Source organism: Leptonychotes weddellii, chromosome 4 (genome assembly GCF_054177405.1).
Source record: "Leptonychotes weddellii isolate Sample4059 chromosome 4, ASM5417740v2, whole genome shotgun sequence".
Classification (NCBI taxonomy): domain Eukaryota; kingdom Metazoa; phylum Chordata; class Mammalia; order Carnivora; family Phocidae; genus Leptonychotes; species Leptonychotes weddellii.
The window spans coordinates 104,493,928-104,521,815 of record NC_138372.1 but is presented as its reverse complement, the minus strand read 5'-3'; the positions used below and the strand labels follow the sequence as shown (position 1 = coordinate 104,521,815).

General features: G+C 40.7%; 1 protein-coding gene across 1 annotated transcript in view; it reads left to right on the top strand.

Annotated features, from left to right (window-relative positions):
• BPNT2 (3'(2'), 5'-bisphosphate nucleotidase 2) overlaps window positions 1-9,269 on the top strand; it is a 37,476-nt gene extending 28,207 nt beyond the window's left edge. The window contains exons 4-5 of the mRNA XM_081816015.1: window positions 1,042-1,203; window positions 3,274-9,269. Of these exons, the coding sequence (XP_081672141.1) occupies window positions 1,042-1,203; window positions 3,274-3,545 (434 nt within the window). The 3' untranslated portion in view covers window positions 3,546-9,269. The remainder of the gene's footprint in view (window positions 1-1,041; window positions 1,204-3,273) is intronic.
• Window positions 9,270-27,888: the final 18,619 nt, after the last annotated feature.

Sequence of the window (27,888 nt, the reverse complement as noted above, 5' to 3'; positions counted from 1 at the left end):
CCTTATTCTTTAGCTATTGATTAAGGGTGTTACTTGTTCTCCTTGTTGCAGTGTGTGGTTTTTAGAAAGAAGTGTGAGAGGAGTCCAAGAGACTGCCATCCTTAGCTCAGAACCTGGACATTCTGTTCATTTTTTTTATTTTTTCCCTGCAGCCAGGAGTAAGTAATAATGCATCTGCTTTCATTGCTAGCCATGGTGGACTGTGTTTTACCCCATAGTGAGTGACTGCTAGAGCAGCAGTCTAATTTGATAATTCTGAGTAAGTTTATTTTCTTGTATAGGTTGGTAGTCAGTGAAGAAAACTTCCAAACCAAGAAAAAGATTTCAAGCCATTTCTAGGGTCTCCTCATCTTCTTAGAAATTTCTGTTCTATTTTGAAATCTAGAGCATTTTCTTTTTATATTCTCTGATAAAGCAGATATGTAAATCTAACTCACCTCTTTAACTGTTTTATGTTTATCACTGAAACCATGAATATATCAGAAATAGGAGGAGAAATAGTAAGGAGGAGAAAATAGTAGGAGGAAAACCTATTTTAAATTTTGAATTATCCAGGGTAGCTAGTTGTGTTTATGTCCTGGGTTGTCACAGGTTGAGTTCCCCAGAAACCAGACTTTTGAGATGGAGATTAGCATGTAGGATGTTTAGGAAAGAGTGCCCTTGGGATCAAAGTTGTGTAAGAGAGGGAAGGAAGCCAGATTAGGTATAGAGAGATGTTGAGTTGCAGTATAATCCCAGTGAGAACTCAGCACCTCACTGGGAGCTCTCGAGCCTGGGAGTTCTTAAGCCAAGTTTTTAGAAGTCATTATCTCTGGTTGGGCAGAGTTATGTGACCTTTTTAAGCTTTGTTTTAATATTTGCCTATTTTAATGCAAAAAATGTTAAATATCACTCTCATTCTCAGGAAAAAAAGCATTTTTGTTTTGAGGAAAAACAAGTAATTCTGCGGAAAAGGGTATTTTGTCAATCAACTGTTGGTCCTTTGAGTTCCTGTTTCAAAAGCCTTCAGTGCTGTTAATGGATATCATATTTGCTTTTCAGCTTGGGCAATGGTAGACGGTGGGTCCAACGTGAAAGCCCGCACTTCCTACAATGAGAAGACCCCAAGGATCGTTGTGTCACGCTCGCATTCAGGAATGGTCAAACAGGTTGCTCTTCAGACTTTTGGAAACCAGACTACAATTATCCCAGCTGGTGGTGCTGGTACGTTCCTATTCCCCTGTTGTGCCTGGGGACAGTGTCCCCTGCATGGTCAAGGCTTATGTTGGGAGAAAGATTTGGTTGTCCTGTGCTTGGGAAAAAAGTGAGAATAGACAGTGTACTTTGCAGACAGGTATGGTCTCCTACTTGATTATCTCGAGGGTGGGATTTCAGCCACACATGCCTTCTTGTTAGAAATGACCTCACAGGGACACCTGGGTGGCTCAGTCGGGTGAGCGTCTGCCTTTGGCTGGGGTCATGATCCCGGAGTCCTGGGATTGAGCCCCGCATCGGGCTCCCTGCTCCATGGGGAACCTGCTTCTCCCTCTCCCTCTGCCTGCCATTCCCCGTGCTTGTGCTCTCTCTCTCTCAAATAGATAAATAAAAAACCTTTAAAAAAAAAAAAAGAGGGGTGCCTGGGTGGCTCAGTCTTTGAGCATCTGTTTTTGGCTCAGGTCACGATCCCAGGGTCCTGGGATCCAGCCACATATCGGGCTCCCTGCTCTGCGGGAAGCCTGCTTCTGCCTCTCCCACTCCCCTTGCTTGTGTTCCCTCTCTCGCTGTGTCTCTCTCTGTCAAATGAATAAATAAAATCTTTTTAAAAAAAAAAAGAAAAGAAAAGGAAAGAAAGAAACAGCCTCACAGTAAGGACAATAGTTTCACAACAGTGACTGCTGTTCCTTGAATACTACAAAAGCATCTTCATGTCAGTGATGTACTGTCAGTAGTGGTTTTATATGTGATCTAATTTCAAAGTAATTGTGCTGTTAGCTTAACTGTAGGAATATCAGGGAGAGAAGGGAAGATCAAGCACATTATGATGCTTCCTATGGCAGAAAGATGTCAGGAATCCTCATAAGTGTTACTAGGATGGCTAATCCCTGGGCACTTTTAACACCTCTGAGCTCTTCAGCTTGCATGTCTGGGATGAGCTGGAGTCTGGTAGCCACCCAGCTTACTGTATATTCTGCACTATTTTATTACCTGTTGTTGATCAGGGGTCAGCTTACTTTTTCTAAAAGGCCAGATAGTAAACATTTTAGGCTTTATGAGCCACGTGTAGACTCTACTGCCTACTATTCTTGGATTTTTGGTGTGTTACCACCTTTAAAAATACAGAAAACCATTCATAACTTGAGGGTTATACAAAAAACAGTGCATGGCCTGAATTTGACTCACAGGCCTTTTGCTCACCCTTGTTTTGAGTGCTTTTTAATATGTCAGAAGTGTTTTAATTCAAATAAATAACAAATTATGGTGAAAAACATGTGTTTAAAACCTTTACATGATTACATGTATGTACCTTACTTAATATATTTTCCTATAAGCCTTCTGTTAATGTTGGTTAGGAAGGTAATGTTCAGAATATCCAGTATGAATGGGATAAATCAGATTCTAGACCTGGTTTCTTCTGTTTGTTTTATTTTTTTATTTTTTAAATTTTTAAAAATTCTGCCTCATTACAGAAAAGGCTTAAGGTTGTGTTATTTTGTCTTCTTTCAAATCCAGTGTTCCTAGATATTCAGATGAAACCCGTGGGTATATAGCTTCAGTATAGTATTCCAGAGGAAAGGATACACAGTGACTGTATCATTCCATAGAAAACAACCACAAAGTAGATTTAAATTTAAAGGATTATAGAAGTATATTTGGCTACACTTGAGAATAGCTTCATAAGTTCCTTTACAGTATATTTTTTTGCTCATTTGGGTTCGATGTCTGCACTGTTAACTTCCTTGAAAAAAGAACAAAACTATTTTTAAATAATTTTAGATTTTGCAATTGCAAAGATAGTATAGAGAACTTCTGCCTATCCTGTGCTGTTATTTTTCACAATGTACTCTTAAAAAGTAGGCTTTTTAAGGGAGATGGGTTAGCCCGGTGATGGGTATTAAGGAGGGCACGTATTGCATGGAGCACTGGGTGTTATACACAAACAATGAATCATGGAACACTACATATATGGTGACTAACATAATAAAATTAATTAAAAAAAAGAAAGAAACAAAAAAAAAAGTAAGCTACTTTCTTTAAATCTTTTGAATAGTAACCTAAATTCTGTTTCTCTTTTAGGTTATAAAGTTTTAGCACTCTTGGATGTGCCTGATAAGAGTCAAGAAAAAGCTGATCTATATATCCATGTGACATACATCAAAAAATGGGATATATGTGCTGGCAATGCCATTTTAAAAGCCCTTGGGGGGCATATGACTACCCTGAGTGGTGAAGAAATCAGTTACACTGGTTCCGACGGCATTGAAGGAGGGCTCCTTGCTAGCATCAGAATGAACCACCAGGCTCTAGTCAGAAAACTCCCAGATCTAGAGAAGACAGGACATAAATAAGCAAAGGTGATCACAGGTCACAGCTCTTCCTGAGTTGAGCAGTCAGCCTGAAACGCTGGGGTCTTCAAAGCTTTGGTGGAGACTGCATGGTTAAGGCCATCCAGAACTTTTTAAAGTATTTATGAAGCATCAGAGACTTATTTTCCCTGTAATAGGATGCAAGATCAGGGAAAGTGGGTTGCTTCGTGTCTCAAGTATTGTCTTTATTTTTGAGACTATTTTCGTACAGTTGTCATACACAAGGCCGCATATATATATATATATATATATATACACATATATATATATATTTGTGAATTAAAATCTATAGCTGAGTCTACATTGTTATGAGTCACAATTTTCACACAACATCATGAATCTTCACTATTTGTTAGTACTTTCATACAGAATAGGGCTGAAGAAAGGATTGATTTTGTGTAGATTTAATACTACTTTACAATTGTATCTCATTGAAAATAAAGTAATTGGAGGTTTTTACCCCTAATTCAGATGGAAAGCACAAGAAGCCACACATTCATTAATATGCAACAAATGCTCTATTTATCTGTTGTTACTGAATATTTCTTAATGGATTAAAATAGAAAAAGCTTGTTTTTTTTTCTTTGAAATTTTAACAGGTTCACCAGCTAGTCGAAAATATAGCTATATGATGATTGCGTTGTAATAGTAGTTTCTGTGTGTGTGTTTTTGTTTTGTTTTTTGCTTTTTGTTTTTGTACAGAAAAGTGTATTTGTATCCATGGGTTCAATATTTCTGCCACCTTACTGTTGATTTTTGTTTGTTCTGTGGACATTGCATGGTCCCATCCTTTCCCTCCTAACCAGCATTTAGTCTTTAACATGTAAGGTTTGGATTAAGGTTTCAGGGTTAGCACTAAGATTTTGGTACATTTTCTCATTAGGGATAAATTATGCACTATAAGAATATAAATTATTCTGTTAATTGAGTCATTTGATACTACACAAATTGAGCTAGCTTTCGTTATTTTCAAGTTTTGTTTTAGTACTTTTTAAAAACTTTGCCAGGTTTGTATGTAGAGATTCTCACCTTATCAGGAATGATTTATGGTTGCTTTTACCATTAATAAATGGATCTAATCTAATCTCAAAGTAATAGCATTTAAGATACTTTAAAGTTTCCTTTCAGATTAAAATAACAAAGGTTAATGTTACTTTTTGAGTAATTTTTGTTTTAATTCAGTAGGCAGAATCTGACTGGAAGAAAGGCAGTGGCATATTCACTGTGTCCCTGTAATTAGAACCTTGCTTTGTGAACTTTCATTGGAATGTTGGATTTCTCTCAGTGTGTTATCTGGAAACTTCGCGTAAACAATACCATTATTTCATGTGACTTTGATGTCCTTGTATTTTATAACATACTGATTAGAGGGGGAGGGGATTGCTCATTGTTTTCTTCTTTTCTTTCTTCAAAACAACTTTCCATTTCTTTTCCTGTCATGGAGGTAAAATTGACCAAAGAATGGACATCCTCACCTAGTGGAATGTGCATACAGCTTTAGGTCTGCCTTTTACATGGTCTCCAGGGTCCTTTCATTCCTCCTTAGGGAACTGAATTTAGTACAAAGCACATGTTTATTCCCAGTCTCTAGCAACTGTTCACAAACCTGATAGTGTAGTGGGCCTCGATAGGTTCAGTGAAAATTCGTACAAAGTTTTGGTAGTTGGAACACTTGATATTTAAACAGGACTTAGGGGTTCAGAACAGAGTGTTGGAGACCTCATCTTTTTACTTTTCAATGAAATGAGAATATTTTTTCCTCAGGAGAGATGGCAGAGGCATATACTATTTCCAGAGTCCGTGGTATAAGCATTTGTTTTAATTGTAATGTGTCAAACATGGGGCAAGAAGACTGGCATATTAAGAAATGGCATTTAATTGGAGGGTTTTTTTTTTCAATATTACATGGAAACTTTCTAATTTAATGGAAATGAAACTAGATCATATTAGCAAGCATGATTACTTTGGTTTTATTTTTAATTCCATTAATCTGCATGTAGATAATGACTTTGCGAAGGGTTGGTGTTATGTGCAAAAGTTAAGATATTGGCTGACAGTTAAATGCATTATTTTTATAATTTGTTGGGTATAGTCTAGTTACTAATGGTTTTTAAGTGCTTTTATAGAAAATTCATTTTTAATTTTTTTGTTTCTAAAAGTCAATATACATTACAGAACTAATATAAGTACAAAGAACAATATTTATATTTATTTATGTGAGACATTATTGTGCCAGAACATAACCAGTAAAACACCATGAGTAAGTGAGGCATGTACTATCTCCCAGAATTACTTCTAAATGCAGCAAAATAAAGTTGAACGTTTAGCAAGCCTCACCTCCCCAACTCCTTGTCTTCCCTTTCCTTTATCTTTGCTATCATTTAGAGCACAATGCTCCCTTAAACTTTTGAGTTTTACACATCACATTTAGTAAAAGTAGTGGCATCGATAACTTAAGTATTGATTAGCTGTCCCCTTGCTCTGCCCTTCATCTCTACCTCATTCCCTGGCTCCCCAGCCCGTTGATGTTGTTCTGTATCTGCCCCTTTCTGGACCATACTCTCCCCCAAAACTTAACCCCTGAATTCTCTCCTAGACCTACTTCTCTCAAGATTGGCTGCTCAGATCTTATGGTAGAACTGAGTTAAGTTCCTGGTCAGGGAGATGAAGCCAGGCAAGAGTTCTGGTTGACCGTTATTTCTCAAAGACTGTTCTCAAAAGGTAAAGGAAAATCACCTTCAAAACCACAAAGATTTACACAGTCAAGTCTAATCCAGTGCTTCTGTCTTTACAAACCATTTCTTTAGATCCTTTCTTCACAGAATGAAAATGCAGAAAATACAAGAATTAGGTATATAAGCCTGCTTAAGAAAACTTGCTTTTTCTGTTAGCTTTCATACTTGTGTCCCTATTTCAGTTGAGATTACAAAGGGCCTACAAGGATCATATTTGTTTGGTATTCAGTTGTCCTCTTTCCTCTAATGTTTTTTCTTGATTTAAATCAACATTCAGATGAATTGTTTATGGCTGTATGATGAAGCTAACAAGTGTTTTGGTTCATGTGTTTTAAGTAACAATTGTGCAAATTCTGTTTGCTGAGTGCTCCCTTTGAATATTGTGCTAATTGGGTTCAGAGGAAGTAGGGGAGGGGCAGTGGCTAAGAAGAGGGTGGGAAGGAAGAAAGCTCCAGGGAAGGGTAGCAGAGGGAGGATGCAGAGCAAACATCTGCCTTGAGCCCTAGGATCAGGAACTCTGCCCTTGTCTCAGATGTTCAAAAACTGGATCTCACCCAGGCTTTGAAGGTGACAACGATCTCTGATAGCAAAGCATAAGTAAAGAAAGCTGGGGTGCCACCACCCCCTGTTCTTCAAAAAAGAAAATATCCAGCTTGCCTCTCCTTGATAACACCTTGAAAATGGCCTTTTGGAGACAATCTTTGGCAGGTTAAAAATAGAATCTACTTGGGTTATTCTAGCTACAACTATTTATCTTGGCTATGTGTTGACTGGTCCTGGATAGAAACTGATTTTTCATTTTTGATCTTCGTTGAATTTGAGGTATATTATTTTCAGTATATGCATACAAAAATTCTGTCTTGTAACTTGTATAAAATCAACCTAGTCTATGGTTTCATTTTTATCCTAAAAAAAGTTGTGCCTTAACAATAGGGCATTGTATGTTAATAAGGGAAAATAAAATCTTTTTTTAATAGATGGGGAAAATAGGAACTTTTTGCCATTAAAATTTAAGTTCTTTTAACATTTTTAATATTAGAGTTGGGGAAAATTCATTAAAGTTAAATACAATTGATATAAACTTATTTTTGCATAACCTAGCATTTACAACTAAAGTACATTTTTATAAGAACTGGCATCTTGATGTATATAGGTCTGAAATGATACTTCATCCTTTGGTTTTTAATTTGAATTAATACAAGACCAGGATAAGGTACATTTAAAAAATTTTTTTCTTTTAAATCATTTTAGTGTGCTATTGTATCTGTTCTACTGGTCTTCTGAGTTAACGTTGGTTTTTAAAAACAGCTATTCATGGTACCATATCAATAATTTATTAATGCTAAAAAATACTGTGTGTTATGTGATTTAACAAACCAGAACAGTTCCTGGATTGAAGTGGGGAGGGGGAGAATTGGGGATTCTGATAGCAGTTACCACGAAGGCAAGAAGAATTGAACTTTGTATTTCAAAAGGAGGTTTTGGTTTTATGAATAGGTGCTGTTTATGTAAGTTGTTTATTTTTATTTTATCAAAGCCTGGCAGGTATTAGCATTCCAGTTTACTATTGGTTTCTGTTTTTAAAAGTTATTTTTAAAGTTGGATGGTGAATTAATTCTGTGGGAAAACGAGATTTATAAGTAGGTTTTTTTTTGAGATAAAATAATATAAGCCAAACTTTTAGAAGTTAAGGCTGATGAGTATTAAAGCAACGTTACATAATTGTGTTTGTAAGTGTTCCCTAAAGTATTATAATTAAGGTAATTTGTGTAAATTACAAAAGCAGAAACTGATGTTTGATTAGTAGTATGTTCTGTTAAAATTCCTCTTGCAGTATGTTCTACACATAGTTAAGTTATTATTCAGGAAAGACTTGCTCATCCTGTATTTTTTTAAATAGGAAATACAGCATGTCAAGGCATCATTAGATCAGTTAGCCTAGAAAGACTTAAATCTCTCTCCCCAAATTATCTCTTCTAAGCTCTCTTCATCATTTATGCTGAGTTGAGGAGGTAACATTTAAGGACTTTAATTCATGTGTAAAAATACGAACTTCCAATTTCCCTGTAGCATTACGTCCTCCACTGGCAGGAGCCAAAGCTAGTCTTAGAATCTAACAAGAGAGACTGTGTTCTGCCATGATGAACTATGGTGCTCCGGATGGATTTTTCCCCCCATTTGATGATGTTATTTAAGCTACTAGATGTATATACACACGGGGTTGAGTTTACACGAAACTATGAAATGGTGTTTCCTGTTCATGTCCCTGCCTCTTCAAACTTTGTTTTTTTAATAGACCTCACTTCCTGTCCATCACTTCCTTGTAATGGGCTAACACTGATGAGAGGAATTAAAATAAAAGAATACTTTTGAATACTTCTGCCCTATTCACACACATAAAGCTGTGGAGGAGTTAGTCCAGTCCTGTTCCCAAGCCATACTTAGACACAGACTTTTCTTCTCTTGGCACGTTGTATCCTGCCTCCCTCACCCACAGCACAAAATTAAGGGGGTCCTGACTTTAACCTCTACGGAGAAGTAAGCTCTCCATGTTTTTAGAGCAGTTATTTTGTACCGCCCTCATTTTTATATGTGCTGTTGTAAACTTCTTAAGGACAGGGATTGTGTCTTGGTGATTTCTGTATTTCCACCTCAACCCCAGCAGCTAGCCCAGTGTCTTGAATAAATTAGGGGCTTAATGTGTGTTGCACTAAATTGAATAAAGGAGTACTACTACCATAAGCGTTTTTCATGCCCCGGTTGTGTAAACTGATTGTTTGTTTTGTTGACTCTGCAAATATTTATGATTATCACCCCTTGCACACTAAATTATTTTTAACTACCCCATGGACATTTAGCTCTAGAAAATGTGATTGCTTCCAATGAAATGACTATCCCGAACTCTCTGCCCCTGGATATACTTTGCCAAACTGAAATTTGAATTTTCTGAATAAATTGGTCATGTCTGAAAGAGATGGTGTGCTGCATCTGCTTTTTCCCTTTTTTTTTTTAACTAGGGTAACATATACATACATACATTTACCATTTTAACCATTTGTAAGTGCACAATTCAGTGGCATTTAATACATTCACAATGTTGGGCAACTGTCACCACAATGCTTTTGAAGAACCTGTTCATCATCCCAAACACAAACTACCCATTGAGTCCCTCCCCATTCCCCCTTCACCTCAGCCCATGGAACTCTTCTGCTTTCTCTTACAAATGCATCTGCTTTTGAACTAATATTTCTGAGATTCTCTCACCATGTACAGAAAGGCATCTGTTTGAGAAGGGGTGTACAAGGCAAAAATAGTCATAACAGAATTACATCTTGCATTCTTTTTTTTTTTTTTTAATTTAATTTATTTATTTGACAGAGACACAGTGAGAGAGGGAACACAAGCAGGGGGAGTGGGAGAGGGAGAAGCAGGCTTCCCGCGGAGCAGGGAGCCCAATGCGGGGCTCGATCCCAGGACCCTGGGATCATGACCTGAGCCGAATGCAGACGCTTAATGACTGAGCCACCCAGGCACCCCTACATCTTGCATTCTTCATTAGATTTAAGATGGAGGTTAGAAAAAGAGCAAAAGAAGCAAAGACAAGGACAAATTTATAGAAAGGGAGTAATAGAAACAGTATGAGAAAGATCTCCAAGGCTTTTGTTTTCCTCAAGTCTTATAAAAAGATGTCATCAGCCCCATATTATGAATTTGATTATTTCATATCCTGGACTTCAGCATCAGCAGAGGTATATTATTTGTTCATATAAATAAATAATAGAGAATTCTATTCTACATCCTAATAGAAATTAGGATATAGACCATTATTTTAAAAATTGTTTCTAAAATCTGAGTATTTTGAAAGCACAGAAACTAATTTGAAGTACAGTTGACACAATATTACGTTAGTTTCAGGTGTACAACCCTGATTCTACAACCCTGTACATTGTGTTACGCTCTCCACAAGGGTAGCTATTGTCTACTGTCACCATGTGCTATTATCATACCAGTGACTACACTGTCTATGCTGTACCTTTTAGCCTGGTGACTTACTCATGCCATAACTGGAAGCCTGTGCCTCCCACTCTTCTTCCCTATTTTGCCCATTCTCCCATCTCCTTCCCTCTGGCAATTACCAATCTGTCTTCTATATTTATGGGATGGGTCTGTTTCTGCTTTTTGTTTGTTCGTTTGTTTTTCAGATTCCACATATAAGCAAAATCATATGGTATTTCTGTCTGACTTATTTCAGTTAGCATAATACATTCTAGGTCCATTCATGTTGTCACAAAAGGCAAGATCGCAATCTTTATTTTTTAAGGCTAATATTCCATGGTATACAATACCACATCTTCTTTATCCCTTCATCTATCAATGGACACGGGTTGCTTCCGTATCTTGGCTATTGTAAATAATCCTGCAATAAACAAAGGACTTCATATATCTTTTTGAATTAGAGTGTTCTTTTTCTTTGGGTAAATATGAAGTAGTGGAATTACTGGCTTATGTGTATTTCTAATTAAAAAAAAAATTTTAAAGATTTTTATTTGAGAGGGAGCGTGCACGAGAGCACAGACAGAGAGTGAGAGGGAGAAGCAGACTCCCCGCTGAGCAGAGAGCCCCATGCAGGGCTTGATCCCAAAACCCTGAAATCATGACCTGAGCTGAAGGCAGACACTTAACCGACTGAGCCACCCAGGCATCCTTGTAGTATTTCAATTTTTAAATTTCTGCAGAATCTTCATACCTTTTCCCACAATTGTACCAATTTACATTCCCACCAACAGTGCGTAAGGGTTCCTTTTTCTCCATATCCTCACAAACAGCTGTTACTTCTTGTCCTTTTGATATCAGCCATTCTGACAGGTATAAAGTGGTATCTCATTGTTTTGATTTGCATTTCCCTGATCATTAGTGATGTTGAGCAGCTTTTCACGTGTCTGTTGGCCATCTGTATGTCTTCTTTGTAATAATGTTTTTCAGTTCCTCTGCCCCTTTTTTTTAAAGAAACCCTGAACATTAGAGTTGGAAGATCCTTTTTTAAATTTTAAAATTCTTGTTTAGTTAACATACAGTGCTGTATTAGTTTCAGGTGTACAATATAGTGATTCAACACTTCCATACATCACCCAGTGCTCATCACAAGTGATCTCCTTAATCCCCATCACTTATAGCACCCATCCCCCACCAACCTCCCCTCTGGTAACCATCTGTTTGTTCTCTATAGTTAAGAGTCTATTTTTGGGGGGCGCCTGGGTGGCTCAGTCGTTAAGCGTCTGCCTTCGGCTCAGGTCAGGATCCCGGGGTCCTGGGATCGAGCCCCACATCGGGCTCCCTGCTCAGCGGGAAGCCTGCTTCTCCCTCTCCCACTCCCTCTGCTTGTGTTCCCTCTCTCGCTGTGTCTCTCTCTGTCAAATAAATAAATAAAATCTTTAAAAAAAAGTCTATTTTTTGGTTTGTGTCTTGTCTTTGTTCATTTGTCTTTTCTTAAATTCCACATCTGAGTGAAATCACATGGTATTTGTCTTTCTCTGACTGACTTGTTTCTCTTAGCATTATACTCCCTAGCTCCATCCATGTTGTTGCAAATGGCAAGACTTCATTCTTTTTTATGGTTGGGTAATATTCCATTGTAATTATATACCACTTCTTTATTCATCCATCTATTGATAGGTACTTGGGCTGCTTCCATAATTTGGGGATTGTAAATAATGCTGCTATAAATATAGCAGTGCATGTATCCCTTTGAATTAGTGTTTTTGTGTTTTGGGGGTAAATACCCAATAGTGCAATTATTGCACTATTATTAGGGTAGTTCTATTTTTAATTTTTTGAGGACACTCCATACTGTTTTCCACAATGGCTACCCCAGTTTTTATTCCCACTACCAGTGCTAGAAGGGTTCCTCTTTCTCCACATCTTCCCCAACACTTGTTTCTTGGGTTTTATATTTTTGCCATTCTGACAGGTGTGAGGTGATATCTCATTGTCATTTTGATTTGCATTTCCCTGATGAGAAGGGATGTTGAGCATCTTTTCATGTGTCTGTTGGCCAACTGGATGTCCTCTTTGGAGAAATGTCTGTTCGTGTCTTCTGCCCATTTTTAATCAGATCATTTGTTTTTTCAACTTTGAGTTATATAATTTCTTTATATATTTTGGGTATTAACCCCTTATTAGGTATGCCATTTGCAAATATCTTCTTCCATTCAGCAGGTTGCCTTTTTGTTTTGTTGGTTTCTTTCTTCGTGCAAAAGCTTTTTAGTTTGATGTCCCAATAGTTTATTTTTGCTTTTGTTTTCCTTGCCTGAGGAGACATATGTAGAAAAATGTTATTAAAGCCAATGTCTGAGAGATTACTGCCCATGTTTTCTTCTAGGAGTTGTATGGTTTCAGGTGTCACATTTAGGTCTTTTGTCCATTCTGAGTTTGTTTTTGTGTATGGTGTAAGAAAGTAGTCCAGTTTCATTCTTTTGCATGTGGCTGTCTAGTTTACACAGCACTTTTTGTTGAAGAGACTGTTTTTTCCCCATTGTATATGCTTGCCTCCTTTGTCGTAGATTAATTGACCATATAGTGTGGGTTTCTTTCTGGACTCTCCATTCTGTTCTGTTGATCTATGGGTCCTTTTTGTGCCAGCACCATACTCTTTTGATTATTATAGCTTTGTAGTATATCTTGAAATCTGAGATTAGCACAGAAACATTTTTAAATGTCTCAGCTCTTTAATAAAGTTCAAGGATTATTTTCTTTCTCCCTTTTAACTTTTGGGTGGCTCTTTTTTTAAAAAAGTTTTTATTTATTTATTTATTTGTGAGAGAGAGAGCACACAAGCGGGGTAGGGGTAGAGGGAGAGAGAAAAGCAGACTCCCTGCTGAGCAGGGAGCCCGAAATGGGGCTAGATCCCAGGACCCTGAGATCATGACCTGAGCTGAAGGCAGATGCCTTCAGATGCTTAACCAACTGAGCCACCCAGGTACCCCTTTGGGAAGCTCTCATTAGGAATATCGTTTCAGAGTTTCCAAAGCACTTCAACATGGATTCAAGTTGTCCCAGAAGAGGAGTGACCCTATGAGTGCCAAGTACCACCAGAGATTATATATGGTTTTTTATTTTTTGCAATTTCTGAGAATTTTAACTTGTCTCGCTCAGTTTGAAACTCAGACCATGGAGGAAAAACAATGACAAAAAAACATGATTCACAGTGAATTCACTGATGGAGTCCAGCACCTCACATGGTCTCCATTTACTCTCTAGAACTTCTATCCCTTCCTCCCAGCCAGTGCTGTTTACCAGCCAATCGTGCTTTGGGGATTAACATGAGAACATTGGGAAACGAAGGAGTCCATCTTGTTGGACAGAGAGCAGAGTGGTTTCTTTCCCAAACAAGATTTCTGATCATAAAACAAGATTTCCACAGCTCTGGTGGGAGTTCTTCCCAGATAAGTACTGGGTCAGATCTTATTTCACAGTAGGAATGCAAACAGCACATTTGTGAAAGTTTTTCTTTCTGTTTTCAGTGAATTTAGTTCTCTAGCTGGATTAAGATCTTTGGTTACATCAAATCTCCAATTGGCAGAAGACCAGACCTAATTTTTCAAAGAGAACATTGTCATGGAAAATATTTTAAAAAGTGGATGTAATTTTGCCTGAAGCAGCTGTTAGTAGGTAAGCAGCGGAGTGTCATGGGGCAGGAGGAAAATGATCTTTCTCAAATACACTTTTCATTCTCTGGAGAAGTGATAAAACATTCTTCGGTGTGTCAAATGGTTGTTTTGGACAGCAAGCCAAAGGTCCTGGAAACCTCAGCAGATTAAATATCTCAACAAAAGGAAACATTTAAAATTGTAAACTATGTCAGACAACAAAATGACACTGCACTAACAGTAAGAGCTGAATTTCCAGTAGTGATAAGTCACCCTCAGCCCCGGACCCCTGGAAAGTTACAGGGTAGATCTACGAAACTTGTGGCCCATGTTTCATGCAATAGATGGGTTATCGAGCAGCGTGAGAGACAGGAGTTGGGAACCCCCGGCGACGAGAGTGTTGAGTAGGGAAGGTCACTGCCGGGACTCTGGTGCAGTGGCGCCTGCCTTTCAATACCCTTCTGTCTCTCATTAGCTCTCGTAGGGTCTTGGGCAAGGCAGTCAGACATGAAGGGGCATAACAGCAAATGAGGTAAAATACAGAACAGAGAATAGTTATGCAAGCCCTAAAGGATGCACACTCCCCCGCCTGGCCCCCTGAGTTTTTTTATGATTGTCTGATCTGCAGGCTTCTGCTCCATGCTGTATTTATTTGGCAAGACTCTCTCGCTCTCTAGAAACAAAAATTAACTCAAATTAACCTAAGCCGAAAATGATTTATTGGCTCAAGTGTCTGAGAAAGACAAAGTTAGGGATGAGAAGATGGACCGTTTAGATGATGTGGTCATTTCTCTCCCTCTCCCTCGGCTCTCCCTATCTGCTAGTGTGTTGTGCCCATCCACTTCTACAGACTGTCTTGCTCCACACAGCGGGGAACATGGCTGTCAGGGAGCCCAGATCCACATTATTCCAGCAGTCGCCACATGCATGCAACAGTCTTCCATACTAACCTCACAGGAACGTCCTGGAAAGGACGGTGGTAGGTTTGGTTGGGACACATGGCCTCGCCTGTCCTAAACTCTCTGTCCAAGGGACAAGCCAGGGTCTGTTAAGAAAAGGAAGAAGGGCGCCTGGGTGGCTCAGTTGGTTAAGCGACTGCCTTCGGCTCAGGTCATGATCCTGGAGTCCCGGGATCGAGTCCCGCATCGGGTTCCCTGCTCACCGGGGGGTCTGCTTCTCCCTCTGACCCTCCTCCCTCTCGTGCTCTCTGTCTCTCATTCTCTGTCTCGCAAATAAATAAAATCTTAAAAAAAAAAATACTGCTTGAGTTGAGCTTTGCCAATATTTTCTATATAATAATAGCAATTCTGGGACACCTGGGTGGCTCAGTCGGTTAAGCATCTGCCTTCGGCTCAGGTCATGATCCCAGTGCCCTGGGATCGAGTTCCGCATTGGGCTCCTTGCTCAGCATGGAGTCTGCTTCTCCCTCTGACCCTCCTGCCTCTCATGCTCTCTGTCTCTCATTCTCTCTCTCTCAAATAAATAAATTAAAAAAATCTTTAATAAAAAAAAAAAAAGGAAGAAAATCTGACAGAGAAAACAGTGGCTACTAAAATCTCATCAAGGATTTACCTGTGAGGATGAGGTGAAGGAACTCCACTCATCCTCAGCCAGTGCCCATCTGCGAAGAGCAGCTGACCACTGTTGTCCCCTCAGATCTCTCACTTGTTCTTTCCTGATTGGAGGCCCAGGTCTCAACAACACCCCAACTCTGCAGCTGCAGGCTGTGTCCTCCATTGCCTAAAGCCTTACAGCCAATTTCCTGGCACCTTGCTCTTATGTGAGGGATTGGGCTGCGGAGAGGCAGAAGATACACAGATTGGCCTGCACCCTTGTATTTATGCTCAGAATTTATATCCCTCTCAAGATCTCTGATCCTTCTTTGTAGATTTCCTGGAGTCGAGGCAAAAAGTCATTACTACTATGTTGGTCTGAGTGGTTGTGCCCCCTGCTGGTATGTAGAAACAGGTGTGGAGATCAGTGGACCAGGCGGAATGCAAGTGGAAAACAGTGAACACTGCAGGTTTGAGTGTGCTGAGTACTGGGTGCCCAGAGGCCAGATTCCCCATCTTTCCTGCTTATCCCTAGTGTTGGCATGAAGGGTTGGCCTCATTCTGACAAGAGGAGAATGTGAGTCCCAAGTCCTCTTGTGGGCTTTCAATAGGGCGGATGAACTCAGATGAAGTATTAGTGAAGATTGAGTTTGTAAAAAAATGAAATACTCCAGATTTGTCAGATCTAATAATTCTTAATCTAACACGCAAAGAGTAAGCATGAAAGAGCCCTGTGAAATGGGTAACAGATGAAGACAGGAATGCCCTGGAGTCAACATCAACCCTCCTTTGGGAGGACTTGAGTCCATGGTGAAGTACTGTGGGAACAGAGATGATATTTCTGATAAAAGCCAACCACAAGAGTTAAGAAGGAACCAGAAAACAGTCCTTTAGGGGTTAAGACATTAAAGGTTCTATGCTTTCAAAGCACTAACATTTAGAAGTGATTTTTTAAAAATGGCCTACATCCTAAGAATTCTTTATTATAATGGGCAAATAAAAAGGCATTTTTAAAAACTTGGTTATAAATTTGTTTATTTAATATTCTTGACTTCTGTGTTAGCAATTTCTAAGATTGTAAAAATTCCAGGGAGGTACTCCTTATCCTTAGAAATAAATATTTTGTTCAATTCTGAACTCAGTTGTTCTATGCCAACCTGAACCCACAGCCCTGATTAGTTGGAGTCTTTGCCCTGACTCTTCTGGTCCAGGGAATAAAATTACACCTGCATTAGTTTGCTTTGGGTTGCCATGACAAAGTTCCACAGACTAGGTGTCTTCGACAACAGAAATGTATTGTCTCATGGTTCTGGAGGCCAAAAGTCCAAAACCAATGTGTCAGCAGGGTTGGTCCCTCCTAAGAGATGTGAACGGAAGTCTGTTCCTCAGCTCTCCCCTAGTATCTGGTGTTTGCTGGCAATCTTTGGCGTTCCTTGGCTTGTAGAACATCACTCTGATCTCTACCTTCAACTTCACATGGCATTCTCCTTGTGTGTGTCTGAATTTCTCCCTTTTATAAGGACACCAGCCATATTGGATTAGGGGCCCACCCTGCTCTAGTATCACCTCATCATAACTAATTACATCTGCAAAGACATTATTTCCAAATAAGGTCAACATCATGAGATATTAGGAATTTTGGTGTAGAGGCAATGCACCTCATAATAATACACCTAGGAAGAACTAGGATAATGGTAAAAATGAGATAGAGATTATGTAGAAGTACTCTAAAACCATGGAAGTAGCATTTCTAGTGCCAGAAAGAGTTTTCCATGATTGTAATCCTTTATGAGTTTTTTGATTAATTTTTAAGGAATTAAAAGTATTTCAAAGGATCTGACATACTCAGCTTTTGAAAACTTTAAGCTTCAATTAGCGTTTAAATGCTTTGAGATACTTAATTTATTAAATTCATAGACCTTGGTGTATTTTTTTATGTAAGGACTATGAGCATATTTAGATGAATATTTAATCCAAAACGAGAAATTGAATATTAGAAAAATAGTAGTGAGCGGCCATCTTCAGGAAAGAGAGTCCAGCAGATACTCATGAATCTGTTAGTAGGAGGCTGCAGCAAAGAATCTGATATGGAGTATCCTGAAACTCACAACTGTCTCTGCCCATTTCCGCCTCTCAGTAAAGACAAGAGCCACACTGCAGAATGCCATGTTCTAGGCTGAGCATGGCAGGCGCTGGGTTTGGGAGGTGGGTTGTGAGGGACTTTGAATGTTTAGCTAAGACTAATTTTCAAATATCTTTTAACTGCAGAATCTTTGTGTGAAAATAATATCTTACATGTAGTCTATAAAAGGGATTGCAGCCAACATTCTCCACTGTCACCGGAGCAGTGTTTTGTTGAATGTTGTCTTTGTATCACTCGCCTCAGCATCACCTGGAGATACTTGAAGTGGTAGATTCATGGGCCTGCGGTACACTCCCAGATCCTGTGGTTTAGCTTCAGGGCCCAGGAATCTGCATTTGAACACACTTCCAAGGATTTCTCATATATGCACTAAAGTTTGAGAGTTGCTTCTTTCTTTAGCTTAATATTATGTTCTGGCACAAATTTGGCTTAATCCATGTTAAACTAAGAATCTGGGTTCAAATCCTACTTGGTCCACTTCTTAGTTCCTTGATCTGGGCTCAGTAGTACCAGTGTGCACCCCGGTTTCACTACCTCAAATGTTGTTGCGAGTGTCCAACTAAACAATGCACATTAAGCCCTCAGCACAGAGCTCAGCAATGCTGAGTGCTCACTAGGTATTTATCAGTATTAATTCTACCATCATCCTTATCACCACCATTCCTGTTCTTACCATGACTTCTACTGCTTTGAGTTGGGTGGGATAGCTCAGGAGAATTCATCATCACCGCTAAATAAACAAATTCCTGCTTCTAGTCCCCCTGGAATTTTCTGCACTGGCCCTCGGAGACAGATTGCAAACCACCCCCTGCAGTTTGGATGCCTACCCAAAGGTCCCTTTTTAGTCTGGGGCTCACATTCTAACCACAGATGTTTTCTCCCACCACCCTCTTTCCCAGTTTGTGGGTCTCGGTTGTTCCAGTTGTTCTAGCCCAGCGGTTCTCACCCATTAAAGTCCGTGTGAATCACCTGGGAATCTCCCTGAAGTGCCAACTCTGGATCGGTTGGGTCTGGGGTGGGTGGAGAGGCCGAATTTCCAAAATGCTCCCAGGGGTCCGCTGTGCTGCCCATAAAGGAAGCACACCCAAGAGAGTTGAGGCTCAAGAAAATGGTGTATCTCTGTGTGGTTCTCCCTGGATCCCCCACAGTAGGTGTTGCTCCTGCCACAGAGCCCGTATCTCAGGCTACATCACCCAAGAGACCCTGCTGCCTGCCCTCAGCTTCACGGGCTCCAGAGAGAGATTCCCAAAGCGGGTGGTACCGTCCCAACTCCCAGGATACTTAAACTTCCATTTTATGCATGTCATATATGTCATTTTCAGATGAATAGGAACTTGACTTTATTTTTATAGATATTATTATTGCTGTTATTTTACAAAGTAGAGGATCTGGAGAGATATTTGAACTTACCATTGGCTTCCCCCTAAGTGTCACACGAGCTAAAAAAAAACCTTAAATAACACTCTCCATCTTCACAGTTAGAGAGGGCTCCTGGCTGACTTTCAAAATTGAGAAGGAAAATAAGAAGGAAATTCCTCTAAGGATATTATGAAATCGCTATTGGCTTCTTTTGTTCATAAAGGAACTCGTGATATGGGTCATTTAAAATAAAAATAAATAAACCTCCTGACTGCGCCCGCTTCCTCCTTTTGTCTTGGCTGTTAATCTGGTTTCTAGAGAGTGAAGTATCAAGCTCTACCACATAGGGGAAGCAGAGCATCACTCTTTCTACACCGATGAGCAAAAAAAGCCCTGTTTCGAGTTTGGGTCTGAATTTCCAAAATCTTGAAGTCAGAATTGAAAACAACAGAAATTGTCTCGCTAGTCATAACCCTCTTCGGCTGGTTGAACTTCCCAGGTATAACTTTCTAACTTAAGAGTTTGCTTGAAGAATCATGTTTGAGGTAAACTGTTTTTAGGGGGAGCAGCTGGTGTGTCTTTGTGAGGACTGTGCCTGGCCCGACCTGTCTTGTGACAGGGCAGTTAAGAGGGAGGAGATGGTGCAGCAGGAGTGGGGCACTGATTAATTTCATTCCAGTCCAGGAGATCAGAATGCCCACAGCTTCTAGCAAAATTCACCAGGATATCTCAATTCAGGGGGGCAGAGGGGGAGAGAAACAAGAAGCCTTTGAGGAAACAAAATGGATTTGGAAGACTGCTGTGTCTACGCAGCAAAAGCAGTAGGCAATCTTAAAGAATCGCTTTAAACTGAAAAACCACTTCACCTTCATTTTGGAAACATTTGGATCATTCAAACTGCTATTGACAATGCAAGCTGTTTCAGAAGCGGATAGAGCTTATTTTTATTTTTTATTGGGTATTATGAGGCTGGCCTTTGAAAAGGCTGACAGTTTTGGACGTCCTTCTATTTTGTCTCTATGCAAACTGACCAAATCTTACTCCTCTGCGCTCTCAGGTAGAAAATCGGACAGAAGAGCGATGCTTTGAGGCTCCATAAAACATGCATGGATGCAGGTTCCATGTTCTGTCATTCAGCTGTGGCCTCGAGTCACGCAGAAAAGGCTACATTTTGCAGGAAGGCAGGAATTCTCGGTGCATCCCCTTCCTCTCCCTCCAGGCTGGAAGGTGGAACACGAAAGAGGGTTTTTAAGGCAGATGCTGGGCGCTGAATGGCAGTGATGGCGTCCTCCCTCAGTGGTGTGTATGTTCACTCAGGATAGAGTCGCCCTGTCAGCTGACCTGCCTGCAGGGTGTGGGGCTGGGCGGGCAAGGCGCTCTGTCAGCCTCAGCCCTGTCATGTGGGTGGGTGAACACGTGGCTACAGTTGACCAGAGCCGAGGTGATGTGCAGCCAGAGGGTACTGGACCACGGGTAAATCCGGTGAGTTCCTCAACCCCGTGACATTTCATCAGGCCAGACTTGGCTTCTGACAAGAATTATGGCTGCAGACCCTTAAACACAGCTGCCTATCCGAGACACCCCCTTGAAGGTGTATCTTCCCGTTAACATTGTGGCATCCTGAGGGCTCCCCACTCCAGCTCCATAGCCCTTCGGGATTCTTCCCTTTTTCCTCACGCTCTCCTGTGATTGGCAACTTTGCTTTCTACTTTCAACGTGCTCCTTGATCCTGTTGACCTCTCTCCATCTCTGTTACTACCACCAAGTCCCATAACAATCGAGTGCAAATCCAGGAAGACTGTCCTCTCTGGCTGCCCCCTCCCCAATCCATCTTCCACCCAAAACTCTGCCGAGTCCTTGGAAATGTAAATCATAGCCTATGCTGGACCTACTTAAAACCCTTTAATTTAAGCCCATTGCTCTTGTAATGCAAATGTCTTACAATGACCACTCCTAAAAGTCCCTAGGCCCTGTCCTGGGTTGCCTGGGACTTAATTGGTTTTAGGGAAGTCCTGTGTCCCAGGACACCCCTTATCCCCACAGACCAGGATGGTCGGTCACCCAAAACTCTGATGACTTCATCTCCTCCCTACTTCTCCAGGTGCATCCCACTTCACTTTGCTACATACTCTCTAGGTTTGAGCCACGCTGACCTCCACGTTGACCCTCCAGTAGGCTGAACTCTTCTTGACCTCAGGCTGCTGTCCCTGCTCTTTCTCATGTGACTCTTCTCCCCCAGCCGTCACATGCTGGCTTTGTCATCTCCATGGTCCTTTACGGAACCCCTGCCTCATAAGTGGATCCCACTCTCTATGTGCCTGCTTTAGGCAATGCCCCCTTGGAAGGGACACTTCCAGCGATTAGAGCCTTTTTGTTCTTTATTCACCTGGCAGAGTGCCCAAGACATAATCCTTGCTCAGTAAATATTTGCTGAAGGAATTTTTACAAACATGAGCACCTCAGGTATCTTTCCGTTAGGCCTAATTAATCCTCCTTTTCATTTCACTCTGCATTCTCAACCTTGTCTTCTCAGCTTAGTTCAGGGGCTGTAGAACTGAAATGTGCTTAAGCTTAGCGCACAACCCCATTCAAGAGCCTCACCTGCAGAAATTCTGATCTCTGAGGCCACGATCCTGCACTTCAGCTGCCCCACCCCCACCACCCCCCCTGCCACATACACATTACGGGGGTGGTCTGCAGGCTGCATTTTGAGTGGTTCTGAGTCTTGCCTTTTGAAAAGCTCCCTTCTTCACCTGCTATTCCATTCCAGGCTTATTTCCCACTTAATAGCCACCCCCGGCATTCCATTTGAGTCTCCAAACTCTCTCCATTCAACATGCAATTTAACAAATACCTCCTAGTTCTTGGGGAGAAACATATCCTTTTACTTCAATTATGTCTACTATTTCTTTTTCTTTTCTTTTCTTTTTCTAACCTAGGAACCAGATTAAATAGCACCATTTATGAAGCCTTCCTTAAGTTCCCTCACAGAATTACTTGCTCTGTATTCTGTGCTACCAACAATATATTTCCATATTTTAAGACAGGAATGAGGAATTTTGTCTGATCACTGGTCTACCTCCTCCAAGAGACTATATTCTCCTTGAAGGCCAGGATCCATTGTATCCATTCATATGGTTCTTAATTTTAGCAAATGGTGGGTGCTCAACAAACATGTAGAATGGATGGATGAATGGGTCAACATTGTGCTCACTGTCAAACTTAGAGAGAAAAACACATAACCCAACGGCCACAGTACTATGGAGTAAGTGTTTTTTTGTTTTTTTGTTTTTTTTAGATTTTATTTATTTATTTGACAGAGAGAGACACAGCGAGAGAGGGAACACAAGCAGAAGCAGAGGGAGAGGGATAAGCAGGGAGAGACAAGACGAGGTCAGAGAAAGGAGGCAATCTGGAGAGCTCGGTACATGGGAGCAAAACACCAATCCTGTTCAACGTGGTAGAAAGGTCAAGTAGCAGGGGGTGGCTTCCGGTGTTGATGTGAGCGCTGTGGGAAGAGGTGGCTGGCTTTGAGCTCTGCCTCCATCATAAGTAGTTGTGTGACTGGAGGCAGAGACCTCCCTGGGTCTTGGTTTCCTCACCTCTAAAGTGAGACCCTGCATTCGTTTCCTAGGGTTACTATAACAAATTACCACAAACCGTGTGGCGTAAAGCAACACGGATTTACTCTGTCCCAGTTCTGGAGGCCAGAAGTCCAATATGAAGGTGCTGCCTGGGCCTCCACTTTCCGGAAGCTGTAGAGGAGAATCTGTTCTTGCCTCTTCAAGCTTCTAGCAGCTGCCAGCATTCCTTGGCTTGTGTCTGCATCACTCCAATCCCTGCCATGGGGTCCCACTGCCTTCTCTTCATCTGTCTAATATTCCTCTACCTCCCTCTAATGAACACACTTGTCATTGGATTTAGGGGCCACCCTGAAAATCCAGCTTTGACCCCTCTCAAAACCCTTAACTTAATCACAGTTTTGGACCACATGAGGTAATACTCACTTTTTTTAAAACCATATTCACAGCTTCTGAGGACGAGGGCATATCTTTTTGGGAGACCGCCATTCAACGCATGACCAATAAACTGGTAGACACTCAGGTCAGACGTGCTGAAATTTAATGATTCACCAATCAACCGATAACATAGGAAACTCTACTATTATTTAGCACAAGTTCAGAATAATTGTCAGACTAAAGGAGAATGTACCTGCATCAAGAATAGCTTATATACAGGTGGCGTTAGTTTTTCTCCAGACTGTCACATGCCTTACGGTGGTTGGTGTGTCTGTGACCCACACATGCTGGGGAGTCCTTTGGTGGGCTGTATACTTTTTCACTTAACAGATTTCGCTTATCTCTCTACAGCCTAGTCTGCAAATCCTTTGTAGAGCAAAGTTTGGTAACCATCAATTTGATAAGGTAAAAATTTTGACTTTAAAACATTAAGACATTTTATTTAATTTCTTTGAAATACATTAAGTACACTGCAAATGCTGATGGGTAGGAAAGAGAACCCCCCACGTAAGTAAATACTTTGAAAAATGGATAATTTATGAGTATGTTCGTGTTTCAGAACAAAATTTACATATAAAGTGGTTTTCTAAGTTGCCCTAAAATACTCTTGAGCTTTTAGCATTTCCTTTGCTTACAGTTTTAGATTGCTTTGTAAGCTCTTATTCCACAGAAAGTACAAAGGTACATGTTAGGCCTGTTAACCAGAGTTCTTTCCAATTCTGATTTAGAGGAATATCAAAAACAAATGAAGTTTTCTGCCTGCTGTACTTAAGAGAAACCAAGTTGCACTTTTATTTGGATTTGTACCACACCAGACAAGACAATGTCTTTGTCGCTCTCAACAACTCCCTCCCTCCTTTGGGGGCATTGAGAACATTTATTTTTGAATTTAACCTTCATCTGTTCTAGTCTGCCTTCCCTTTAGCTAAGATTATGTGTCTCTCAAGGAAACGAGATGTGAAGAAGAAAACTCCGAACATTCTAAGAGTCTCCAAGCACCTTGTAGCCCACATACTGCAGTTAGTAAATGTTTGTTTCTGAAATATGAGAACAGGATGAACTTTCCACTAGCATTTTTGACAATTTTCCAACTGGTCTCTCTTTTAGAAACTAGACCTTTCTATCCACTGTGTTCCTAATTTGGGAAATCTTTTCCCTACTCTGTAGAAAATAGGAAGCCAAATCTTTAGAGTCTCAAAACCACTCAAAGGCTAAGAAGCAGGTTGAAATCTCTTAAAGCTGAACACTAGAAAAAAAAAAAATCAAAATCAAACACATACAACAAAACCCTGCGTAATTGTTCAGTATAAATTGTAATTAGCTAGAAGTTCCTTAGAAAGGCCATTTTCAGAAAAAAAGCAAGGTCTATCTGCAAAACACTCATGTCAAAATCAGTGAAGGGCCAAGTGAACTGTGAAAGCATATTGAGGTCTGTACTTGTTGCAAAGGTGACGCCTCCTGCCCAGTAGCAAGAATACCATACGGACGGACACCTGGGTGGCTCAGTCGTTAAGCGTCTGCCTTCGGCTCAGGTCATGGTCCCAGGGTCCTGGGATTGAGCCCTCCATCGGGCTCCCGGCTCAGTGGGAAGCCTGCTTCTCCCTCTGCCCCCTCCACCCTCTTGTGCTTGCTCTTTCTCTCGAATAAATGAATAAAATCTTCAGGAAAAAAAAAAAAAGAATACCAGACGGAGGGTAGCATGCCTGCCATGACCACCTCCCACCCACAGACAGCCTCCGCTTCTCCTTTGCCTGCCTCTCATTGCTTGCATGTGCCATTTCTTCTTTTTGGAATGAGTCCCCACTACTCTTCAATTTGGCTGGCTAACCACTAACTCTTTTCTTCCTCTAGCCCTCCCCTCCTCCCCTGCCTTCTTCCTCTTCCTCTGCCCTTCTTCTTCTTCTCCTGCCTTTCTTCTCCCCCTCTCCTTCCCTCCCCCCCTCCTTTTTCTTCCTCCTCCTCCTCTTTCTTCTTCCTCTTCTTCTTCTTCCCTTTCTTCTCCTCCTCCTTCTTCTTTTTCTTCTTCTTCTTCTGCTTCATCTCCTTCTCCTTCGTCCCAACTTAAGTGATGTCACATCTTTTTAAATGGTTTCCCTGAATAACACCTCTTCCCTTAGGGTTTAACTATCCTTTCCTTTATGCTCAAATAGCACTCTCTTCTGGAGGACCTATCAGAATCCACTATTCCTCTGCCAATCTCTCACTAGTCTTCTTGAGGACACAAACTATCATCCATATTAGCTGCTCAATAAATATTTTTTGAAAAAAGAAATGGAAGAAATATTCAAGGCTTGCCATGTGGTTTTGATGAGCTAGAAAGACCATAAAACTTGTTTTTACTAAAGAAAGAGCTTTCTTATCTGGTACGTTCTGTATGATTTCCTGGACTTGTCAGGGCAAATGTCTAACATTTGTTATTTCTTTGTCACTGAACTTAATTTAGCTCAGAAGCTTCCATTTTCTTTCATGGCAAAACTCTTAATCTTGCCACCTTGAGATAACTCAATCCACTTCTGGTTTAAAGGTCTCTCTGGGGTAAATTCTCTGTTAAATCCACAGGCTCTCTCTCACCTCTCCCCTACTTCTTTGTGTGTGGCCCCAGGGTTGAGGGAGGAATCCCTGGGTTCCTGGTTAAGGTAGCTCCTGAAAGGAAAGTAAACCCTTGCCACATAGGCAACTGTGGGGACCTCTCCAGGGAGCTTGCTGGTCTCTCTCTGGGCTCAGCCCTATCTCAGCATGTAGTTTGTGTTGTTTTTCTAAGGCTTAGCCTTTTCCTCTCTGGACCCTGACTGGAACTCCCAACTCTGTAGTTTCTGCTACAGGGATCTTGGGCTTCTATTAAAATATCCTTTCGGTGAGTTCTCTAGCTGTCAGTTCTTAGCCATCTTCCCTGCTGACCTAGGCTTGTGGGTACCATTTAAAACATCCCTTCATCCCAGGGGAGCCCAGGGAAACCCAGAGAGGTATGGATGGTTCTCTCAGGCTCTACCTCCCCTTCCCACCCTTCCCCTTTCACCTTAGTTCCAGACTCCTTCAGAGTGGTTAGGGAGTGAACTGCTAGGAGGAGCCCAGGCCTTGGGAGTTTCTGACCTTGGGTGAGCATATGAGTCCCCATACTTTGACTTTGAGCTTTCTGTGGGGCAGGTTCTTAAGCTCCCGATGTGAACTCAGCTTGTCTCTGGCTTAAATTTCAGAATTTGTCTTTTAGGGCTTGGTTTCTCTGTGTCACTTCCAGCATATCTGGGGTTTGAACAAAAGGTTTACACTGTTCCAAAAGGGTCTGGGAGAGGAGATTGACTCCTGGACAGAGAATAGAATTTCTCCCCATGTACTGTACAATCTTCCATTTGAGACTGATTTGTTGTCAAGACCAGAGAGGAATCCCTTTCTCTCTCCTTCTCCGCTCCCAAAAGCAGAATATATGAGGCTTAGATCCTGAAGTTTTGGTGAGGAAATTCATGTTGGAAGCATCTGGTACACAGAGCTGTTCAGTTATGTTATTTTACTTCATCATAGTGACAGAAATGACAGGTATTAACAGTTGAGTAGTAACATTTTCTTTTTAAAACTGAAAAGCTATCTCCATCCCACTGAAAATAAATCATATAGGCTGACCCGATTCTTCTGTTTTTTAAAAGAGTTTTAAATTTTCACTAATAATATCTTTAGATGAGAATATTGCTAAAAAAAATAAAAACAAAACCCAAACTGACCCTTACTCAATTTCTTCTGTTATATACTCATGGATTTATGTCATTTTAAGCTTTTCTATTTCTAAACTAATGATTATTTCTTCAAGCCCTTATAGGTCAGGCCCTGGCAATTCTCATTAAAATATGATACACATAAAACAGAGTTCTTTTAAAAAAAGTCACATTCACTCAGCAATTAGCTTTGGAGAAAAAAAGAGAATATACGAGTATAATTTGACACTTAGGAAAATAAGAATGGTTCTTAATTGAAGATCAACAGACTTTAATGCTTATTTATTCAATAAGCAAATACATAATTGGGAACAGAGCATCAGTTGTTCAGAATGGACTAAGAGACCTCCTCATATGGGCTGGAGCAACATGCTGTGTTTAGTGGCAGTATTTATGCTGCATATTTTCTGTGAGCACACATGCTAAGGTTAGATTCTCTAATTCCCAAGTTTCTTGTGGGAGTAAATTAGCTGCATAAAACTAGGCTTAACCCCATGAAAGAACTCAAACTATCCTTTTTATTTCCTCCCAATTCTTTGAAGCAATGGATGAAATTGCCAAAATATCTTATGTGACAAGATCAGCCTGACCCTGATATACATGCTGAGCCACAGATTGATCTCCTCAGAGTAATAAAAATGTTTCTAGCCTCACAGTGAGTAAGGAAAGGGTTAAGGTATAGGCAGGGAGAGATAGGGGGCCCCTAACTAGGCTCTGAGACTCTTCCTGGCAGGCTGAAGCACTAGCCAGAGTGAACCGGAGATGACGGAATAGAGCAGACCACCTGGCTGGGGATATTGGGGAGAACTTTTCTTCGACGGCTACAATGTAATCAGAAAATGACCAAACCTCAAAGAAATAAGTCATTAAAGGTGTTATCAATAGTTCTTGCTCAAACGAAGATGGCACAAGAATCTCAAGGTCACAAGCTCTCTAGTCAAGTTTTCAATAAAGGACCAGCCTAAAAACCCTCAGTGGCAACCCATTCGGGACCCCTCTCACTCTAGAGAGCTTTTCCTTTCCTTTCTGCTCTCACCTTTACTTAATAAACTTTCACTCTACTTCACCCTTTTGTGTCCGCAAGATTCATTCCTCCACTCCGTGAGACAAGAACTCTGTGATCCTGCAACAACAGGACTATTGTTGGGAGAAGGTGAGGTAAGGCA